At 49.9% G+C, this 17703-nt stretch overlaps 5 protein-coding genes across 5 annotated transcripts; 3 read left to right on the plus strand and 2 right to left on the minus strand.

The window, feature by feature from the left end:
• Window positions 1-262: 262 nt before the first annotated feature.
• Window positions 263-4985, plus strand: GT037_009331 (uncharacterized protein; the record flags this gene model as incomplete). Its single annotated transcript, XM_038934378.1, has 10 exons — window positions 263-1170; window positions 2039-2124; window positions 2174-2265; window positions 2322-2443; window positions 2489-2525; window positions 2617-2879; window positions 2930-3021; window positions 3069-3867; window positions 3922-4003; window positions 4383-4985. Coding segments are annotated over 10 exons (3084 nt in total), but the record flags the coding sequence as incomplete, so codon positions are not given.
• Window positions 4986-5111: 126 nt separating this feature from the next.
• Window positions 5112-6374, minus strand: GT037_009332 (uncharacterized protein; the record flags this gene model as incomplete). The annotated part of the gene is made up of 1 exon (XM_038934379.1): window positions 5112-6374. One exon carries the CDS (start codon window positions 6372-6374, stop codon window positions 5112-5114), a length of 1263 nt encoding a protein of 420 aa, XP_038783181.1.
• A 619-nt stretch (window positions 6375-6993) lies between these two features.
• Window positions 6994-12787, plus strand: GT037_009333 (ankyrin repeat and protein kinase domain containing protein 1; the record flags this gene model as incomplete). Its single annotated transcript, XM_038934380.1, has 5 exons — window positions 6994-10675; window positions 10895-11016; window positions 11652-11728; window positions 11881-12643; window positions 12698-12787. The coding sequence occupies 5 exons, from the start codon at window positions 6994-6996 to the stop codon at window positions 12785-12787; spliced, it is 4734 nt and encodes a 1577-aa protein (XP_038783182.1).
• Window positions 12788-12983: 196 nt separating this feature from the next.
• On the minus strand, window positions 12984-13355 carry GT037_009334 (uncharacterized protein; the record flags this gene model as incomplete). Its single annotated transcript, XM_038934381.1, has 1 exon — window positions 12984-13355. The coding sequence occupies one exon, from the start codon at window positions 13353-13355 to the stop codon at window positions 12984-12986; it is 372 nt and encodes a 123-aa protein (XP_038783183.1).
• Window positions 13356-14408: 1053 nt separating this feature from the next.
• GT037_009335 (uncharacterized protein) lies at window positions 14409-17430 on the plus strand (the record flags this gene model as incomplete). The annotated part of the gene is made up of 3 exons (XM_038934382.1): window positions 14409-14625; window positions 14687-17294; window positions 17346-17430. 3 exons carry the CDS (start codon window positions 14409-14411, stop codon window positions 17428-17430), a joined length of 2910 nt encoding a protein of 969 aa, XP_038783184.1.
• Between the last annotated feature and the right edge of the window lie 273 nt (window positions 17431-17703).

Genomic DNA, 17703 nt, shown 5'->3' on the forward strand with positions numbered 1-17703 from the left:
AGTGTCGTTAGCACAGCATTTCACTATTTCACTGTGTCGGAAGTGGCAGTGTTTTCTGTCTCGAACTTAGCACCGTTCAATCATCTCTCCTTGTATCTATGTCGTTAAGCTGTATAGTCACGGTACAAGACAACTACACCGTTCATAATGCGAGGTTTTTTCTTCTTGCGAGCCTGAAGTTTTCTCCCTAATCACCTTGAGCGCTTGCGTTACGTTAAAAGCTCTAGTATTGGTCCCGAAAACCCAACATATCGATCATAGCATTATGTTCAAGTTCGTCGGCGAACTCATGGGCGTGGATAAGGAAGAACGGGCATGGCCGTCGATGCAAATAGTAGGCCACCGTACTTACCACGAGAACTCTATCCCCCAGACATGGGTATTGGCTCACCAGAACGGACGACTGTATCTCGGAATCAAGGAAGGCACCATGTCCAACAGCCAAGCCGACTGCACTGACCCTTCGCTCTGGAGAGATCCAGAAACCTGTTTGCCCCCTCCCGAACTCGATCCCGCCAACTTATATCCAAAGGTTCTGCCTCGTTATAACCTCTTCCATCCCCATAAACATGTGGCAGGGGACGTTTACAAGAAACAAGGTACTATAATGAAGGCGGATCGTCGGTATCTTTGGCAGGCCCTCAACACAACTTTTGTAGCACATACCACTGCGCGGGAGATTGATGCTTGTCAGATACTCGATTCGCAGCCGCATAAAAGCATTTGCAAGTATTACGGTGTGGAGACTAGCAGTGTGCTCCTATTCAAGTACCGCAACGAAACCATCAACCTGACCATGGACCAGGGGCGTGTCTTGAACCTAGTGTTCGAGAAGTACGATTGTAACCTTCGGGAAGCAATCGAACGTGGCTATCCTATACACATCCGGGATTGCTTGCAATCGATAGCTGCGGGTATACAGCACATGCACTCCCTGAAGCTTGTTCATGGGGACGTCAAACCCGAGAACATACTTGTCAAGTGGTCAAACAGCGCACATGATGCGATGGCGTTGCGGTATGTTATAGGAGACTTTGACAGCACCCAATGGAAGGGCTCAGTGATTGGTGGCAAATACGGGACTCCGTTCTGGTCGCGAGACAAGAAACCTGGAGTAGACATTGTGGAAGAAGACGATGACTGGTTCGGTTTTGATCAGTTGAGGAAGTGGTTGGTGTGTTTTACCACTGACTCGCGCCAGAAATCGGAAGACTATAGGGGTATCGGGAAAAACATTGGAGGAACGAAGGATAGGGAGAGCACAATCACCTATAGCTCTATTTAAATGATGTAAATACAGACTGAAGCAATAATTTATCGAGAAAAATGATTAGAAGTGAAAGATGGTCAAGGAAAAGGAATTAGGAAATGATTCCTTTGTGAAGTCGTGCCTGTGGTCACCAGATTCGAAAAGATCTTCGTATGGCACTCTCAGGGGGTAAACATTGAGCAAACAGAACCATATCCTCTAATGCTGCTACCGTGTATGAGTAGAGAAGGATTGAAGTATGGAATGTATATCCGATCAAAAAGCCGGTGTAAATCATGAACGGAATGGAGAGTTGCATGTGACGGACGTGCTAGATGTGAAACGCGTCATATCATGAGTAGTAGTACCGTTTGCGTTTTGTTGTGAAACCGCCTTAGCGGGCTGCACCTGCATCGCTTATGTGCTATCGGTATGTTGTTGTGGGGTTTCTTAGCGCTAAGCAACTGTATGCGTACAGATCAGCTCAGCCTAATGAACAAACCGCAACGCAATCTTGGAAGTCCAGAATCAATGCCTACAGCAGCCTGCTAAACTACGAATCCGGTGAAAGCGATATTACCATCTTTGCAAAAGCTCGATAGCCACCGCACAGGATTCCATAGGCCGTCGCCCTGCAAGACATCGTCCTATGTCTATCGGTAATGCGTCGAGTAGTTTGTGGTTACCGTTTCCACTCAGACGATATTTCGCACAAACTGAGCCTGCAAACTATCGATATCATCAGGTATCCACAGAAGGTTCCCAAAGAGAGCCAAAGTCCTGGTACAGTTGTTGGAGAATCATGGTTCCTGGGTCTTTGCTCGGCATCTTGATCATCGGGGGCGCAGTGTATTTCAATCGACAACTTGAGCTATGTGAGTTTCCAGATCCAGATTACGAGCGCCTTGACCAATATAGTTCTAGCCAAACCATTACCGAGCTTGTACGAGGCAGATATTGACGCTGTTGCTGATGGTTTGGAACGAAGTCTTTTCACAAGCTTACATCTGGTCAAGGTAAGTACTTCCGGGAAACCAGACGCCATGACATCGCAACTCAAACCGTTCAATAGACCTACATCGCCCGCATCGAAGAAGTGAATGACATTTTGAGGCCAGTCACTGAGATCAATCCCGATGCGCTGATCATAGCCGCTGCGCTTGACAAGGAACGTTCGGAAGGCATGGTACGGGGGTTAGTATGCAAGCTCGGGTCGTTATGATATCCGCTGACGGACAGACCATTACATGGCATACCCGTACTCATCAAGGATACGGTACGTTGGACCCCATCAAAGCTAATGGCTCCCAATCGGCCACTCGTAAATTGAGTTCAGGAAACCAGACTGACGTTGGAGTCGCATGTAGATTGCCACGAAAGATAAGATGAACAACACAGCTGGATCTTACGCCTTGGTTGGAGCCAAAGTTTTCGCTGATTCTACGGTCGCGAAGAGACTTAGAGAAGCAGGTGCTATAATCTTAGGAAAGACAAACCCCAGCGAGTGGGGCAGTTTTCGAATATTTAATTCGAGCAACGGCTGGTCAGCATATGGGGGTCAGACATACGGACCCTTCTATCCCCATCAAGACCCCTCTGGAAGCTCAAGCGGAAGTGCTGTGGCGGCATCGTGAGTCATTCTATCCTTGATAAGTCTGAGCTTCGTACTGATCAACCCAGTCTTGGTCTGGCTACAATTACGCTAGGTGCTGAAACGTGTGGATCAATCATCGATCCTGCCAGTTATAACAATGTTGTAGGAATGAAGCCAAGTACATAAATCCACATATCAGATGAGTCATGATCTAACTGAGCACAGCTGTTGGATTTACATCTCGACATCTTGTAATTCCGATCAGCGAGCACATGGATACTATCGGGCCTCTTACAAAAACCGTGAAAGATTCAGCGTACTTGCTGCAAGGTATTGCAGGTTTCGACATTCATGACAACTACACCTCTGCTATCCCAGAAGACGTTGACATGGACTTTGTTGGCGCCTGCAAACTCTCTGCACTTAAAGGTGCGCGGCTGGGTGTGCCTCGTAACGTCATTCAACTCATGTCGAATGGAATCACACGGTCGATGGTTAAAGCATTTGACGACTCTTTGGAGGTTCTACGCGCGGCTGGTGCCGTGGTCGTAGAGAGCGACTTCCCAGCAGCGCGAGAGTTTCTAGATGACAGTACGATAGGCGCGAAAATCATGGGCGCCGACTTCGTTGTCAACATCGAAAATTACCTGCGGCAACTTGCTTACAATCCACATAACATTAAGAACCTAGTTGAGCTACGCAAATGGACGCAAGATAGTTCACTAGAAGGGTATCCAAGCAAACCAACAGAGCTCTGGGACACTGTGCTGCAAAATTGGAACAATACTGAAGCTGGATTCTGGCGAGCATATCAGCAAGGTCTCTACTATGACGGTGAAGGGGGCCTACTGGGTACCATCGAGAGGCATAATCTCGACGCCGTCTTACTACCATCACATTTTTCGTGGAACTTTGCTGGTGTTGCTGGTGCGCCGATCGTTTCTGTACCGATTGGGGCCATGCATTCTGACCAGCCCATCGTCTCTGACGCTGATGGATTAGTGTCGTCGGCGCCCAATATTCCGTAAGTCATTTGCAAATAACGGTTGCTTGTGCGATGCTGACTATGGTGGAATAGATTTGGTTTTAGTTTCCTAGGTGCAAAATTCAATGATGCGAAGATTATCGGATTGGCCTACGCCTTTGAACAACGGACACTTGTAAGAGCTACGGTGAAGCCGTATATCACACCGCGCACTGAGCTCTCGGATATCATGGAAACATAGAGTAGCAGTCATATGTACAGTATGCCGAAGGCCTTGGCATAGAAAAGTGTTGTTACAATGTATAGATGAAAGAAGACTAAGACATGGAATGTATACGCGAAGTGCGCGCTGCAGTCTCGTTTCAAACGTGGAGCTAGACAGCGGCACGACCCGACTGCCGGCTGTCGTTGCCCCATCGGAACAGACAGCCGCCATCGTCTTTGTTTCGACTTCCGTCTGTCGCGCCATTGACGCGTCATCCCCTATCTTCCAGACCCGTCTTCTGGATATCCATAATTTCCATGTGCTATATGTGAATATTCCCTACCTATAGCCATCCCCCACCGAAGCGCCCTCCATGTCGCACTCGTCCTCGCAGTCAACCAACAAGATGCTCAACACACTCCCCAAACCAACACGCGACCTGACCGAACTGGCAAAAGAGGAAAGGAGTTTCACCTTCAACCACTTTACATGCGAGCATGCCTGGGTCATTGGGAATATCCTCCGAAACGCGTTAAGAACAGCCGAATGCCCCGCGCTTATCCAGATCTCGTCTGCGAATCAGACGCTGTTCCACTCGCCGAGTTTGCCTGGCATAATGCCCGATCACGAGAAGTGGTCCGAGAGGAAGCGCAACACTGTGCTGAGATGGGGACATTCTACCTGGTTCATGAGTTGCCAGTTTGAAGGAGACTACAAAAGGTTCGCTGAGCACAACGCCATGAGCGGCGACGAGTGGTCAAGATACACCATTGAAGGTGGCGGATACCCCGTCTTTGTGAAGGGTGTGGAAGGTGTTGTTGGCGCAATCGTTGTGGTCGGTCTCAGCGTAGACAGTGAGCAGGCGCATGGCGTCGTGGTCAAAGCAGTCGAGGAATACAAGGACCTCCGGGAAGGTTTTCGGAGTCCAATGAGGAGCATGACGGTGAAATGACTAGATGGTCTGGGCAAAGGAGACGGACTTGGTATAACACTTGGTATCGATCAAAGGGCGGGAAGAAGCAAAGAGAGAAAGACGTGAGCGCACAATGTCATGTCTGCTCAATGGCATGGTTGAAGACTACAGTACAGATGAAGAGCCATGATTGCCAACCGGACGAAAGCCAAAACGCCCTCCTACCGCGTCGAAAGCTATTGAGTAGCCAAACAACAAGTTCCGACCAGTATTGATGTACGGAGGATGTTCTGGTAATTGCGGAAACACATAGTTGGGTTCGATGAGCGATTTCTCGCCAACGACGAACGAGTATGATGTCGCTGGTTGGTCTAGAGATGGGAAGCCAACGGTGATGTTGGTACCAGGCTTCACGCGCTTCACCATCTTTGTGTGACCGTTTGGGTTGGGGTTTGGGATGACAACAGTCGGGATTGAAACGTCCCGTTCGGCTCTGATGTACATTTGCGCTACGCCAGTATCGACAAGAAGAGTACCGTCATTATGCCCTTCGTCGTTGACGCTAAAGCCCATCTTTGCCATCGCCCAATCCCTCGCATCCTCGCCATGATTTAATCCTGGATCCAAACTAGAGAACGTAAAGGCTTTTGTGTTCCTTGGCGTTAACCCTATCTGGATGCCCTCGGTCGATATGATATATCCAGCTCGCATCGTTCCGTTTTGTATCGGTTCCCCATCGATCGCATCGATGTTCAAGAACGGGTTAATGCTCGGTGTCGCGAACGGCATACCGTCTCTCGGGCCGTTTCTTCCAAAGCCTACACCCATGTAGGTGATCTCCGAGGTGTCTCTCTCTTCAGCCTGCTCCCCGTCTGGACCTGGTGGACATTCGAATCGGTCTTTGCTGGGATTGTACCAAGGGCATCTCCAGCTTCTGTCCACAATCAAAACAGGCACGTTCGCTGTCGCGTAGGAGCCAGCCTCACCAACGAAATCCATTGGCAGCTTCACCAGTCGGCCTACATAGAGAATCTTGCTGCTTGTGAAGAAGTGGTGTGCTGGCTTGCCCTCAGTAGGCGATATATTTGGAAGTATTGGAGCTCCTATCAACGTGCCGGTGGACCCCGTGTCTACAGGCATCTTGATTTTGACCCCTTCGATGCTACACATGACTTGTGGGACATGTTTGGGGCTAAACTTGTAGATGAACGGGATGAAGATCGAGCTCGTAGACCGTGATAATCCGTTGGCCATGGGGCGCAAAGTAGCTAGACCGTTGTACATAGCGTAGAGAGCAAGGCTGGTGATCAAAACCAAGATGCGCCAGGAGAGTGTTGAACTCTTCGGCTTCCGATGTGTAAATGTTGAAGATGGAGTTGGTAGACAGACTCTAGATGCCGATCGCGGTTTATAGTCCTCGGTCTTCATAGCTGTTTATAGGTCAAGGAACCACCTGCATTATCCGCTGGCAAACGGCTTGACACACGCTAAGAACGCGTCTCACGATCGCGTCAAAGGAATCAACGGTGTGACACTTGATGGGAAACGCATACAATGCGGTGTCGAGTCATTGAAAAAGCACAGTAATAGCGCGCCGACGTCAACGCCGCGCTGTGAGTTGGCGTGCCGTCCCCGCAATACCCGGATCTCCAGGCACAAACCCCAACCCGGCGATCGTAAGCTTCGGTTCTTCCACTTCCTATCGCTAAGTCCTCAGTAAATGCCATCTACCTCGTATCTTGACGAAAGTGTTCATATCGATGCACGAGATGCCGATCATCACGTGTGCTCATGCACGTCGCAACCGGGGATGTTCTTAGCTTGAATTAGGCCTGCGGCTGATGCGACCATCCACCGCCATGAAGGCAACGACCGCAAATCGAAGAATCAGGGGCCTCCAGGGAAGAATGGCTTTTGATGACAAACGCGACAGGCCTCATCGACATTGAAGCATCTTCAATCCCATCCCAAATCGAACGTACATTCACCCTCATACCGTTACGCGCATGTGAACGAGTATTTGTCGCAGCCAGAGCATGTAGCCAATATGGGCCGTTCACCATCACGATCGAGCGATGGCGCCGACTCTGGACAGAATGCGCGCGTTGAGCCGCGTCTTCTAAAGGCTATCGAGGATAAGAAACACGACGATGCGATCGCGATTATCGAGCATGCGAAAGCGAAGTCGCAACCCGTCGATCACCTCCTACGCATAGGTTTGATGCGCGCAGCCGAGCGCGGCAACATATACATCACGGAATACTTGCTTAAGAGTGGTGCGAAACCCGACGGCGCGCCAGGTGGCCGGGTTTCGCCTCTGTTCAAAGCAATTGAGAAGAATCATGTCGGGATTGTACAACTGTTGTTGAAGTTTGGAGGCAATGTGGATGCGCAAGACAAGCAGGGACGGACTGCACTCATGACGGCTGCTTGGAAGAATTACTTCCACATCATGCATGAGCTGCTAAGGTGTGGTGCCGACGTCAACAAGAAGGACAATACAGGACGGAACGTGCTTCACAATTTGGCGGCAGACAAGCACTGCAACTGGGGACGCGATGTCATCGCAGAGTTGCTGAGGCAGAACATCGCGATCGATGGACCGGAGGGCCAGGACGACCAGAAGCGAAGCCCGTTACATTGGGCTGCCAGTACTGGAAAGAAGGAGCTGTGCGAAATGCTACTACGACGAACCAGGCTTCCCAGGGCGAACGTGAATGCTATTGAGATCAGACAAAAGACAGCACTACACCTAGCAATCGCACACGGCCGAGACGACATCATCGAGCTTTTGCTCGTCCACGGCGCAGACGTGGGGGCAAAGAGTGATGGTAGCTGGACACCTTTACACAATGCTTGTCAACAAGGAAGTGTAAAGGTACTAAAGATATTGATGGCCGCTGGAGCAGACGTCAACGCAAAGTTACTCACTGGCATGACACCCCTGCATGTCGCGGCGCAGGCTGGTCATTTCGACATAGTCAAGTGTCTCTTGGAAAGGAAAGATGTCAAACGAGCAGCCAAAGACAACTCTGGTATTACGCCATTCTTGCGTGCCGCACTGAGCAAGAGCCCTGCGCGCAAGGACATTATCAATGCACTAGCACCCCACAACCAGGTCGAAGCACTTAGCGAAGACGCCCTTGGCGCTACGAACGGTTTCCATGCTACTGTTGTCGACTTTGGCAACTTCCATAACGAAAACAACGTCTCAAGAAAAACTGTCTTCGAGCTGCTGTATGCCCGTGATGCTATCAATCCAAGGAAGCCAGCTGTTTCAATTCTACCCAAGGAATCCAAGGCGACAACCTTCCGATGGATCCATCTTCCTGCAAATAACATGGCCTGGATCGAGGCATTGCTCACAAAAGCATTCATTGAAGAAGGTGCCAGTGATGTGGAGGGCTTCAAGGCGCTTGAACGGTCCTTCAGCCACCAGCATCGAGGACAGCAGATTCACTCACACTTTATGCGACCGCTTTGTCAGAGCACACCGCGTGCACCGAAGCACCATGACGATTCAGACCTTTCCGACGGTGCCGATCAGATACCACAGATCATGGTAAATAGTGGTTTGGGCCTGGGTATTGATGCCGTAGCTGGTTCGCAAGAGCTATCGTCGTCACCATTCCCTCGCACACCCATGCGGACCAATACCCTAGATACAGATCAGACAGATGGTACTGCAGGGACAGGCTCTGGGCACGCGACTGCCAGGGAAGGGAGAAGTAAAGCAAAGGACAAACCCAAGAAGACACCAAAGTGGGGTGGATCCAAGCAAGCTGGCAAGCGATCTGGTGGAACAGAAACACCGACTAGAGGCCCAGAACACTATGCAAAACGAACGAATACCAGCTCTTCTCTCAACAACAGTGGCCATCTCAGGTCACCTGGTAGTCCAGGACGCAAAGACCCAACAGCCGTAGCGAAGGGCAACATCTTCGCCTTCATGCCTTACCTTCATTTCGAAACTGATCGACGGCGGCAGGAAATGCAAGCTGCGATCTTGAGAACGCAGAAGATGAAAGAGCGCGAGAAGAATGAAGGAGGCACGTCCAAGCCGCAGTATTACCGCGCGTCAACTTACGATGAGATGCTTTTCAGAGCTCACTTGACATCTTCACAAGTCTCGTTGCACGTGCGACGCACTTTGGATCAGTTCTTCTACCACAACATCGATACGCAATCGCGAGATCGAGATCAAGTTGTTTATCGGTACCAATGCAAGTCGAACGAGCCGCAGCATGTCGACCCAAAAATCTTCATGGTTGACCAACTATGGATGTGGACACTCGGAAAAGACTTGATAGTGACGGCGTTCCCTCAACGATGGCAGCAGCCTCGTAACGACCCGCTCAACGTTCTTGATGGTGTCATTGAAGATATCAACAGCAAGACAAGAGATCCGGTGCGCAGCGTATATGATCTTGCAATGATCATCACTGGCCGCTGTAGTGGTGTTTTTGACAGACATCGCGTTGGTGACGAAGACTACCAGTTTCTGGACATGTTTGAGTCAAGTATTGGCGATGCTACGGAGATGGAAACCATGCTTTTCAAAGATTTCAACATTGCGTCGGCACAAGCATCCGAGTGGCTACATCATCACAGACGGCCCAATCGCTTCTCGAGACATCTAGAGGCTGAGGGAAGGCAGAGAGAACATCTGAACCGTCGACACTCGTCGCATCACTCACACGCGCATGCATTGGCTGATCCTCCGGTTCGAGAAGAAGCGTTCGAGTACGACAACAGCGATCGAACAGCTGCTCATGCCCCACTATTCGTCGACAAGCTATTGGATATCGGCGCCGAAACCGACCTGCTAGCAGAGACCAAGGACATTCGTGACGAACTCAACATGATAGCGAAGGTGCTGGAAGACCAACGCAATGTATTGCCAGACATGGAGGCAAGCATCACAGACATATATCGCGAAGAGCACAAGAGTCAGCAGGACCTCAAGAGGCGGTTCAAAGACATGCTTAAGACGATTGATACACATATCAAGGATCTTGAACGCATGGACAAGCAGGCCAAGCGCATCTACGAATCCATCACTGATCTGCTCGATCTAAAGCAGAAGCATGCCAACGCTTTTGAAGCACGTTTCGCTCGAGATCAGGCTGCTGGCACTGCAAGACAAAGCCAAACCATTATGGTGTTTACGATTGTCACCATCATCTTCCTTCCTCTGTCATTCATCGCAGCCATGTTCACTATCAATATTCAAGAGTTTCCACATGAACCAGGAGGTGGCGAGCCTTCTCTCCCTCTATCATATGTCAGCAAATACATGTTCGGCATTGGCTTCGCAATCTCCATACCGTTTATCGCGATCGCGCTTTCCTTCGATGCGATCGGCGACTTCTTCCGCGAACTAAAACAGCGTTTCCGCAAACGCAAGACTGAAAATCAGCGAAGTCGACGCGAGGCCAATGACCCCTACAGTGGTATCGAGAAGACCGATTTCGAATACTCCTTTGACACACGCACAATCGAACAGGCACTCAGCCGCGGGCGCAGTACGGCATACCGCCCGGATGGCAGGCGTAGCATTGAAAGCTACCTCGGTAGTGCAAGGAGAACCGACGGTGGTTCGTTGCTTCCTATCGCTAGTCGCAGTACTGGGAGGAGCCCTGAGAAAGGTGTTGCCAAGGGCTTCAATGGCTTAACTGGAACGACTACAATGCCCGACAGATTGAGTGTAGACAGAGCTGAGAGACAGAGTCCGATCGAGAGGATAAGCACTGGGTTCAGGATGAGAGGGAGTGTGGATTTTGAACGTGCCTAGATGGAATGAGGCTCTGAATTGTGCGTTGCGCTCGAAGTGTTGAAGAGGTTTGGATAAAAGCAGATACCCTAGCGCTATTATGTACCAGTTTACTGATAGATGATTCAAGTTATGTTACGCATATCGCAGCAGATCGCTTCACTAATTTTTGCAGTTGCCTGGAATAGGCGAAACTTCAAATGTGGTAACCTCGATCTTATTCCGACATTCTGGGACGAGATTGTCTTCACCAAGAGCCTTCAGTTGGATCTCCTCGTTCAACGCATCCATGCCCATGTATGCCGCTTGCCTAATGAACTCAAAACTCCGCCTAGTTGTGTTCCCGTAACTGTAGAACGCTGCATGGATAAAGAACGCGCAGATAGTCTACCAAATAGGCTCAACCTTGTCCTCTTCGACAAGCTCAGGCCTGCACTCAGCCAAATCCAAAACTAGAACTTCAACTTGTAAACTCGGAGTCGCTACTTTCGCGACATACTATGCCCGCATCAAGCACTAAAGAGACTCAGTACGGTTGTTTATCAATTGCGTAAAGAAGGATTCGGTTGAATCGAAGTCCGGTGCTGCAAAGGTGTTGAAAATTGCACTTTCCTATTGAAAAGGAAGGAGATACTGTTTAAGACGAAATTGCTCCTTCCGCTGTTGTTTTCGTCTCAGCGCAGACAGTTTTTGTATATCTTTCGCGAAGATAGTCACCGAAAGGCTGATCTCTTGCCTCCCTGTACCTGCGTCATGACTCATCTTGAGTCAGCGCGATCCTTCGCGTATTGTGGCTTGAACATCAATGACTCCGCCGTGATCATTCTCCTGGCTTTCTTGTCTAGAAGCAATCAAATCCATGAATACTCATAACAACATATACGCTTTTCTCAACGTCTTAAGTCCAAGTATAAAACTCAAACTCCACGCAGCTAGCTTCTTCCGTTTTTTGCTCGTCCATGATGAAGGCTGGTCATTCCAACTATTCGCATTCCATGCAGCATGAACTGTAGGTCATGCGATACAAACTCAAGATCTATTTGCAGGTCACTGAGTGTAGCAAGGACAAATCCACATTGGACATCGGATGCCGGGTGTCTTCCGGTCGAGTGAGCTACGCACACTAATATCAGCGACGAACGACTAATCGAATCATCGAAGAGCAACTCGAAAGAAACGCCTACTCAAGCTTTACGAGCGGCATCGTCAATCCCAGCTTACATTCTGCTCTGCTTTTTATGCAGCCCTGCCTCGTGAGCTAAGAGATATGGTTTATGACCAGATCGTTACCCCAAACAAGCAAAATTACGTTCTGAAAGCGCATAAAACCTTCAACGATGAGACTGGAAAACTAGAACACCCTTTCTTTGACGCTGACTTATCCATGCCAGAAGATCCTGGTATGCGTAGCGACGTGTGGAAGTTCGTCGAGTACACAGGCGAAGCAGTGGGCAAAGAGATAGCCGAGCACTGGTATCGTACCGGCCGCTTCGATTTTGATGCCGAGGATTGCCTATTACACAAGTTTCTTACGAAAGATGTCTGGCACCGGGGTATCGTTCCTGCAGATGTTGTTCACCACCTCCACATCACTCTGAATCCTATGCCGTACATTGTCCCTACTGATTCCATGGAGGCCGACCTGGAAAGCTTGTTCGCGATATCCAACAAGAATAGCGAACTCGTTTTCGAAATCGTCAAGCAAAGATATCACGCTGCGTTGGCGAATGGCGGCATGTCATACGTGTTAGCGTTAATCGCACCATGCGTCTATCGTCTGCGCACTGAGGGCTTCAGCAGAGTGGCAGCGTATCAAGACCTGATCGATCTCCATAGAAAACCGTTCCCGTGGACATTTTGTCCATGGGATATCACGTATTTCTTTGAGATAGAGCAGGAGGAATTCGAAACAGTGTTTTGCAAGGTAAGCCATCGTAAAACTGGTGAGAGCAAAATTACGTACTGACACATTGGTTAGGAGTCTGCACACGATGATGAACGAGATAAAAGGATTGCCGATGTGATTTCTAGATGTCGTGGTGCTGGTAGAGCTGGTGAAACCAGTTGAGGGTAGTCTATGACCATGAGCGCATTCTCTTTGGACGGCTATCAAGCTGGATCGTATCGATGTGTATTGATTTTGAAAGACCCGACTTGGTGTACACAAAATACGCAGTGCCCTTTACCTCATAAACCTCGCTGGTCTATCACTCGTCGAAATTCTGCCCATCAATCTCTTCGATGGGGACCTTTGATAACAACCTTCAGTTCGAGGACTGCGCATCAACGACTCCCATACATGCTGAGATAAGAGCGTCAATGTAAAATTGTCCTCTCATGTAGACCGAATCGCATAGCCGCATCTCTTCACGCTTGGCATGCTCGTGAAAGTCGCAAGGATCGCGCCTGCCACTCGCATACTCTTTGTCTCCTGGATACTTCTTTTGGAATTGCTGCTTACCAATAGCCAATAGCTCAGACATGAACTCTTGGGGCTGTGACTTCGCGGCCTTGTCATTGCAGTATTCCAAGATTTTCGAGAGCCCGTGACTCGCCGTTGATCCGACGATGTACCTACAGAGCGTAGAGGAAGACGGAACGGATCCAAAAATTAAGGGAGCCAGATCGTAGCCCATATTGGAATTTGATCGTTCGTCGAGACGCATGAAAGCACTCACGATGTCGTTCCGCAGGGCCATACACTCATAAGCGTCGGCGAAGATGTAGAGGCCAATCAAATGACACTTGAGAGCGAGTTCGGTGTTTTCAGAAATCGAATTCTGGATCCAAGTACCAGAAAAGGATGCTTGGTCAAGCTTTTCAAAAATCCCGACCTGTTTGATTTCTGCCCAGGAAACGGCAGTCACTGGGTGCAGCGAACGAGCAGTTTGTAGATAAATCCAGGATTGGAAAAGAAGACAGCAAGTCTCATCGGCCTCGGCAAGATACAGTGTGTTTTCCTCGCCTTCCTTGAAACTGGGTCCAAACGCGCGAGAGAAGTATTCTGTGTCGGCGAATGAGTTTTTTGTGGAACGTGAAAGGCTTTTTGTCGGCGCCCACGATCACTTGCACCATCTCACTGCCGAGCTCCCTGCCTGTATTAGTATATATGCAATTGATAGAGGGTGTTCGCTACATGATGTGTGAGTCTGTATCGGAATCGGCTGCGCGTGTGCTTCTGAGGAAGAGATAGTGGAGGGAGAAACTGAGAGCTGGAGCACACGAGAGATCATAATAAGTAGCCTTATCCGCAGAGTGAAGGTGAGCGGGGATAAGCAGATGGGCCTCACAGTGAAGCCATCGTTAGTACGGCCGCTCTCACGTAGGTAAGGTGATTCGTAGCCTTTTGGCTATCTGTGCGTCATTACAAACCCGAACGCTTGAATAACAAATCTGGAGATGAGCATCATGAGGCTTTGCAGAGCTTTCTACTACTAAGAAGATGAATGGGTCGCAGAAGAGCATGAAGAGCGAGGATGCGAACTTACATGGTGCCAAGCCAACCCCGGCTTATCTCCGCTCCATCGCCGAAGTCCAAGCTCCAAGCTTAGGCGTCACCAACAACCAGATGCGCTCATAGCTGTAGCGGAACTCAGCAGCACGGTGAAGAAGAGTACAGGGGCTGTGAATCGTCGCGCGAATAATGAGTAGGAGCCTACGATAGCTGAGAGCTGCACACCAAGCCCATCATGGCTTACGATACCTCGAGCGGGTATGCGCCGCCTAGCACGAGCAACATGCAAGAGGATGCGTTGGGCCCTATGTTCAACATAGAGCGCGTCACTCTGCAGTTCAACATCTCCTCCGACTTTGTGGCCGCTGCCGTAGCGAACAATGTGGTGGTACTGGCCCTGTCGACTGGGCGCATCTTGCGTATAGACCTGGATAGTCCCGCTGATATAGACGGTTCGTAGTGCAAAGCCGCACAAAGAAGGGAAATGACGGACAATTGCTTACTTGATTCAAGACATCGACCTACCGAAGAAGCCGTCAGAAGTCGGCGTCATTAGACGACTCTTCCTCGACCCCTCCGCGTCCCATCTCATCGTAACCACTACCCTCGCCGAGAACTACTACCTCCATACACAATCACGGACACCGAAGGCACTATCACGGTTGAAAGGCGTTGTCATAGAAAGCATATCGTGGAATCCCTCTCAACCTACAGCGTCAACGCGCGAGATACTTGTAGGAGCATCGGACGGCAATGTCTACGAAGTGTACATCGAGCCGTCCTCCGAGTTCTATAGAAGGGAAGAGAGATATCTGAAGAGCGTGTATAGGACAAACGATGGCCCTATCACGGGGCTCTGGACGGATATGGTGCCCGGAAGAACAGATCTGCGGCGCATCATCGTTGCGACACCTTCGACTTTCCTGCATTTCGCAGGCAAAGTCGGACGTCAAGGATCCGAAGGCAGCGGGTCTATATTCTCGAAACTGTTCGAAAGCGAATCTGCGACAGTGCATGAGGTGTCGAATGTGGCCTCTACAGCAACTTCACTGCTCTCTGTCTCCCCAGAGAACCAGGAGAACTCAAATCGCGAGGAATCGAACGCGGAGAGGATCTTTGGTTGGCTTACGTCACAAGGCGTGTTACACGGCAAGCTGTACCTATCGCAAGATACCTCTGAGTTGGGCAGCAAAGTTCTAGGAGACGCGAAGATGCTGCCCAGATCCCAAGTGCCACCTTCACAAACCGCTAGCGGACGGACACGACGAACACAAGACGCAGTCAGCTCGATGATATTGAGCCAGTGGCATGTTCTTCAGCTCGCTGAAGGCAGGATCGTAGCCATCAACCGTCTGGACGATACTGTGGTCCTTGATCAGGTTGTGCTGGAGCCTGGACAAAGTGCACTTGGCCTGGTAGTCGATCTGAAGAAGAATACCTACTGGCTTTTCACAACTCAGGAAATCTTCGAAATTGTTGTGACTGACGAGAGCAGGGACGTTTGGAAGATCATGCTCAGAGCACAACAATTCGAGGCGGCTTCACAGTATGCCAAAACGCCAGCTCAGAAGGACGCAGTGGCAACGGCATCTGGTGACTACCTCGTTGGCAAGAGTCAGTGGATGGAAGCTGCGACAGTCTACGGCCGAAGTACGAAGCCCTTTGAGCAGGTTGCATTGACGTTCATCGATAATGGCGAGCAAGACGCTTTGAGAAAGTACTTGGTTACAAAGCTGTCCACACTCAAGAAGTCATCAATCATGCAGAGGACCATGGTTGCTACCTGGTTAATTGAGCTCTATATGGCTAAGCTCAACACTCTCGACGACACTATCACTACAAAAGCTGAGCTATCAGAGAGTATGAACACTGCCGAAACTCATGATCAACTGTCGGTCATCCGCAAAGAGTACCAGGATTTTGTATCAAAATACAAGGCTGACCTGGATCGCAAGACGGTCTACGAGATCATCAGCAGTCATGGTCGCGAGGAGGAGCTGCTGTACTTCGCCACTGTGGTCAATGACTACAATTACGTTTTGTCGTACTGGGTGCAGCGCGAGCGGTGGCAGGAGTCTTTGGACGTCCTCAAGAAACAGACAGATCCAGAGATCTTCTACAAATACAGTTCCGTTCTGATGGCACATGTGCCCGTCGAGCTGGTTGACATTATGATGCGCCATTCGACGTTCGACGCCCAAAAGCTCATCCCAGCTTTCCTCAACTACAACAACCACACGAAAGCCTCACTTGCCCAAAATCAAGCAGTTCGCTACCTCCTCTTCGAAATCAACCAACACAATTCTACCGACGCGGCCATCCACAACACTCTCATCTCTATCTACGCCTCGCACCCAACCCCCGACGAATCCGCGCTCCTCGCCTACCTCGAAGGCCAATCCCTCGCCCATGAACAAAACTACGACGCAGACTTTGCCCTTCGCCTCTGCATCCAGCACAAACGTGTTCAATCATGTGTCCACATCTACAGCTCCATGCAACAATACGTACAGGCTGTCGACCTCGCCTTGAAGTACGATGAAGTAGACCTCGCGTCCACGGTAGCCGACCGGTCCAACACGTCCCCCCCTCTGCGTAAGAAGCTCTGGCTCGCCATTGCCAAGAAAGTGATTTCGCAATCCAGCGGCATCAAGACAGCTATTGAGTTCCTAAGGAGAGTTGACCTCCTCAGGATAGAAGACCTAATTCCCTTCTTCCCCGATTTCGTCGTCATCGACGACTTCAAAGAGGAGATTTGCGCTGCGCTAGAGGACTACAGTCACAAGATCGATAGCCTGAAACAGGAAATGGACGATAGTGAAGCGACGGCCACACACATCAAATCCGATATCAAAGCCCTGGAGCAGCGATATGCTATTGTGGAACCGGGGGAGCGATGCTACGTCTGTGGTTTACCTTTGTTGGCTCGCCAGTTCTTTGTGTTTCCCTGCCAGCATGCTTTCCACAGCGATTGTCTGGCTAAGAGGGTGGTGGAGCTCGCAGGTATTGCGAGGGGGAAGAGAATTGCGGAGTTGCAGGCTGAGGTGCAGAGAGGGGTCAAGGTGGGTAAGGGCAGGGAGAGGGCGATTAGAGAGTTGGATGCTTTGGTGGGGAGTAGTTGGTAAGTCCTTTTTTGCTGTGTCTTTTGAGAACGGATTGCTAACGTGAACAGTGTGTTGTGCGGTGAACTTGCCGTTAAACTCGTCAACGAACCTTTTATCAGCGCGACAGACGACAAGGATGAATGGGCGCTTTGAACAGACTACTACTACGTTGGCATCACAAGCAGTCGTTTCAAATCAAAGTAGGGGATTTCGAAGAAAGCTCTATTGTACATTTACTTGGCTTGCTACTCTATTCCGCCCCCGTGCGTGTGGTATACAAATTTTAGTGGTGCTATAGAATAGACGAGCTGATGATGATTCATGTTCCGTCCCCAAGACGCCGTAGCGCTGATGCAAGAATGTGAGATGGAAAACTATAACAGTGCAGAAGATTAGACAAGACATTTCAAACGCCGAATGCGAGCT

Source organism: Alternaria burnsii (assembly GCF_013036055.1).
Source record: "Alternaria burnsii strain CBS107.38 chromosome Unknown 700, whole genome shotgun sequence".
Lineage (NCBI taxonomy): Eukaryota > Fungi > Ascomycota > Dothideomycetes > Pleosporales > Pleosporaceae > Alternaria > Alternaria burnsii.